The sequence below is a fragment of the Aotus nancymaae genome, unplaced genomic scaffold (genome assembly GCF_030222135.1).
Source record: "Aotus nancymaae isolate 86718 unplaced genomic scaffold, 86718_ANA_hifiasm-v0.15.2.pri h1tg000006l, whole genome shotgun sequence".
NCBI classification, from domain to species: domain Eukaryota; kingdom Metazoa; phylum Chordata; class Mammalia; order Primates; family Aotidae; genus Aotus; species Aotus nancymaae.
In genome coordinates this window covers 66,967,548-66,971,414 of record NW_026988417.1, presented here as the reverse complement: position 1 = coordinate 66,971,414, position 3,867 = coordinate 66,967,548, and the positions used below count along the sequence as shown (strand labels likewise).

Here is a 3,867-nt window from a genome sequence, read left to right as displayed (position 1 = left end):
GCTATGTTAAAGTGTACAGCCATGCAAACTGGTTAATCGAAATCTGAAGACAGCCTTATTAGCAAAGTAGTACACAGTGGGGAGTTGAAAACATTTCCAACCTTCTATGGAGGACACTACTGTTTGTAACACATTTCTGGAAAGGAGTTCTGTTTTTCTAAAAATAAAAGTTTGCAATTTTCCACACAGTAAACAAAATACTAATGGGAAACATTTATGTTTTCTAAATCAAAGTGTAATTTTAAATATAAACAAAGAGATTCCCAATAAGCTAAAATTTAAAAAAAAAAAGACAAACACTTGATTACTTTGACAACAAAGTATATTTTAAATGCTTTATTTTTACATTTATATTTCCATACAATCAGAAACAGTAGAAAAAAATTGGGGGAACACATAAAAGCATCTTAAAGTTAAAAATATAAAGCTGGTATTAAAAATACAATCATTTAAATAATATTATGAGACTCTATTTGCACATAATAAATAAGTTGCAACAAGCATGAAATTACTAATATGGACTCTGGAGTTTTGGCTGTTTTAATACAGTTCTAACTCACTATTCCATAATTCAACAAAGCGCTGCGTAACACAGCTGAACCAGGAGTATCAAATACAAGACGAGGAGTATCAAACTAGGATTGTTAGTTCAATTACAATTTCAGATAAACAATAATGTACCTATACTGAAAAATTATTTGTTGTTTATCTGAAGTGAAAATTTTACTGGGTGTCCAATTGTTTATTTGTTTGTTTAATCTGAAAACCCTGATCAAAATTTCTCTAATAAAACATCATTTAGTATCTAAAATAAAATAAATGTACTATAACATCATTGTAACTATTCAATGATTCTTCATTTTCTATTTTTCCAAATTCTTGCACAAATATTTGATGCTTAAATAAATACATAAATAATAAATAGGTAAATAAGTTACACTTGAAAATAATTTATATTACCATGAAAAAACTTAAAGTGCTTCCACATGTCCTCACAATATCCCTGTGAGGTAAGATGGTGGCTAATACTTTTTCCACTTAGAATAAAGGAGAGACCAAGGCACAATGGAATAAGGACTTGTGGATCCTGGTTATCAGACTAGGGTTGCGAGATTTAACAGAAAATATATCCAGGATTTCCAGCTAAATTTGACTTTATAGCAAAATTAATTGTCCCATCATTTTCACGTGATGCTTGAAACATCACATTCTAGCAAATCCATTCAATTTCTGAAATTAAAGTTCAGATATTCTCTTAGCTCTACACCTCAATTTTGCTATTTGTATATTCTTCTATACAATGTCTAAGAAAACTCTTATATTTAAAAAATATTTGTTGTTTGCTGTAGATTCAAACAAATAATATTTTACATGTAAGTATGATCTGGATATTCCATGGTACAATGATAAACTATTCATTGTTTTACTGAAATTCAAATTTAACCAGGCATCTTGTATTTTATCTGGCAACCCTACAACAGGATCACACAATACATTAAGTGTTGAAGTAGATTTGCTTGAAGTTTCACTGACATCTTCACTGAGGAATTCTCGGATACCATGAAGAATGAATTGTTTTTTATGAATTTTGATTCTCAGCCCTAAAATAAAATTAAATAAAAAAATTTAAAGATGAACTATGTTTAATAAGAAGAAAAGTAGTATCCATGAAAACTCAATATAGTCTTTGACGTTCATGTGTTAGAAATGCTCTGTAGTCTCAACTATAAATAGGGAGAGTAGAGAAGTTATCATCTAAAACAGGACACTGCTGAGAGTGACAAGGAACTCTACTAAGACTATAGGGCACAAGTATAAACCCAGAATTTCCTGGGCAAATTATGTATGGTCTTTCCGGTCATGACTACAACAAACTGACTACTGATGCAATTTTTTTAACCAAAATGGCAGATAGCCAACAAAGATTTTTAGCAGCAGAAAGAAGTTTGTAGGCTGACTTTGAATTATATGTCTCAGGATAAATGAAGAATTTAAATTTAAAAATATATAACTTACCTCTTCAAAAATACCTGCACAACCCTCTGCACCCACTTTTCCTTGGGGTCCAGACAAATCTCTCTTCCGTCAACAAGCCTTACACTGAAATAAGAGAGAAATGATAAAGATTAATATTTAGTTTTCCCATTAAAAATCATGATTTCTTAAGTCAGGCATAAAGTCTTAAGTCCAAAATAATATTTACAGTAGATATGGAAGGTACCATATTTAAATGTCATGTAGACAAATACTTTTATCTTGTTTTGTTTCATTTACTACTGTAATCCTAATACCTAGAACTTTCCTAAATATTTCCACCTTCCTTAATTATAGGTTTGCTAAAACAAAATATCTAATCACTTTTTAAAGTACTTACATGATTTCTGTATTGGCGCAGTGTGGTCCACTCTCAATCACTCTCAGTTCTTTGATAAGTTTTGGGGAGAAAGGTGTGGAATACGTCTTTATGCACTGACATCTCAGTTCTTTACCACTCCTTGGTATAAGTGCACCTGTTGGGGTAAAAAGTGGTTAAGGATTGATTTTATCGACAGACACAGCTCTGCCAGCTATTTCCTCTTTAACTCCAATATGACAATTTGGAGAGTGTGGAAAGCCTCATATTTCTAGTAAACTCATTCCTGACATTAAAAGCCAGATATTCTCCTAGCCCTTGACCTCAATTTTGTTATTTGTTTTAAAAAAGTCATAACTGACAACACTGAATGACTTTCTATGTAAAGAGTTAAAGTTCTCTGTACAATATCAACATCCTCATGGTATTTTTATCCAGTCAGTATCACATAATCCACTGTGGTACCACAGTGTTATTTATAGTAGGCAAACTAAGATTCTTCAACATAGAAATTGCCTTCGGGAAGAATTAATAGAAATATATAAATAAGTTGTACAGACCTGGCCTATAATCAGGGTGTCTTTAAACTGAACAAGAATTAGCGACAAGTCTGAAGCTTGTCAATGAAATACTACATGGAGTAGAATTGTCTGAGTTACCTTGCTCAATATTAATAGATAATATACTTAACTGTGGCTCTTGATAGGATACACCATAAATTACTGATTTATTTTAAATATATGCATGCTACATGGTATAAATTATAAAAGCAGAATATCTATATTGATCAAACTTTATACTTTCCTAAGTGTTATACAGACATAATCTTTACAAATCTTCAATTTAACATTAATTGGCTGCTAAGATTATCTTCTGTTTCTGAATAAAAAGAATGTTTTTTTATCAAAGCATTAAGAATAGCTTTGCTATCTGAGGATCACATTTAGACAAAGGAAAACTCCGTAGGTCAGAAAGATGTTCTTACCTTCACACAGAGCTGCAGAAAGCAGGAAGGCTGCCAAGAGAGCCAGAACCAGCTTGGAAGTCATGTTTACACACAGTGAGATGGTTCCTTCCGGTGGTTTCTTGCTGGCTGTTGTCCTAGAAGCTTGTGTCCTCTGCTGTCTCTGAAGGTTTGTGCCTCATGAAGTGTTCCAGTGGCTTTTTATATCATCACAGCACTAGAGAACTTATGCACCCTCATCTTTTCATTATGTCAGAGGAAATTCCACAATTTGCAACTGATGGCCCATCCCCCTCAGGGCAAACCTGAGTCATCACACTTCCTATTTGTTCCTTAATATTCAGTATGATGTAAGTTTTCTTTGATCTTTAAAATAATTTAGTTTTAATGTGCATGTTTTCAAATACTGAAACTCCACAATTTGATTAATTGTTATCAATTGTATCCATTTTTATTTCTAGATCACTTTATCATAGTACTATGTGACAGATATAGTACTAGAGTGGCAGTTGTTAGAACAAGATCACTGTTGATTCTCTTTTAATGGTAT

The 3,867-nt window shown here is 32.1% G+C and overlaps 1 protein-coding gene across 1 annotated transcript; it reads right to left on the bottom strand.

The window, feature by feature from the left end:
• Positions 1-304: 304 nt before the first annotated feature.
• Positions 305-3,505, bottom strand: CXCL8 (C-X-C motif chemokine ligand 8). The gene is made up of 4 exons (XM_012464399.2): positions 3,339-3,505; positions 2,375-2,510; positions 2,017-2,100; positions 305-1,601 (listed from the first exon to the last, which is right to left on the bottom strand). The coding sequence occupies exons 1-4, from the start codon at positions 3,400-3,402 to the stop codon at positions 1,580-1,582; spliced, it is 306 nt and encodes a 101-aa protein (XP_012319822.1). The 5' UTR covers positions 3,403-3,505; the 3' UTR covers positions 305-1,579.
• Positions 3,506-3,867: the final 362 nt, after the last annotated feature.

What these genes read in the sequence shown, in the direction of transcription:
- CXCL8 (XM_012464399.2), bottom strand. Translation starts at nt 3,402, where the DNA reads ATGACTTCCAAGCTGGTTCTGGCTCTCTTGGCAGCCTTCCTGCTTTCT. An exon ending in TGCGCCAATACAGAAATCAT is followed by an intron (nt 2,101 to 2,374) that starts GTAAGTACTTTA and finishes CTCTTATTTCAG; the next exon opens with TGTAAGGCTTGTTGACGGAA. An exon ending in GTGCAGGTATTTTTGAAGAG is followed by an intron (nt 1,602 to 2,016) that starts GTAAGTTATATA and finishes ATTTTATTTTAG; the next exon opens with GGCTGAGAATCAAAATTCAT.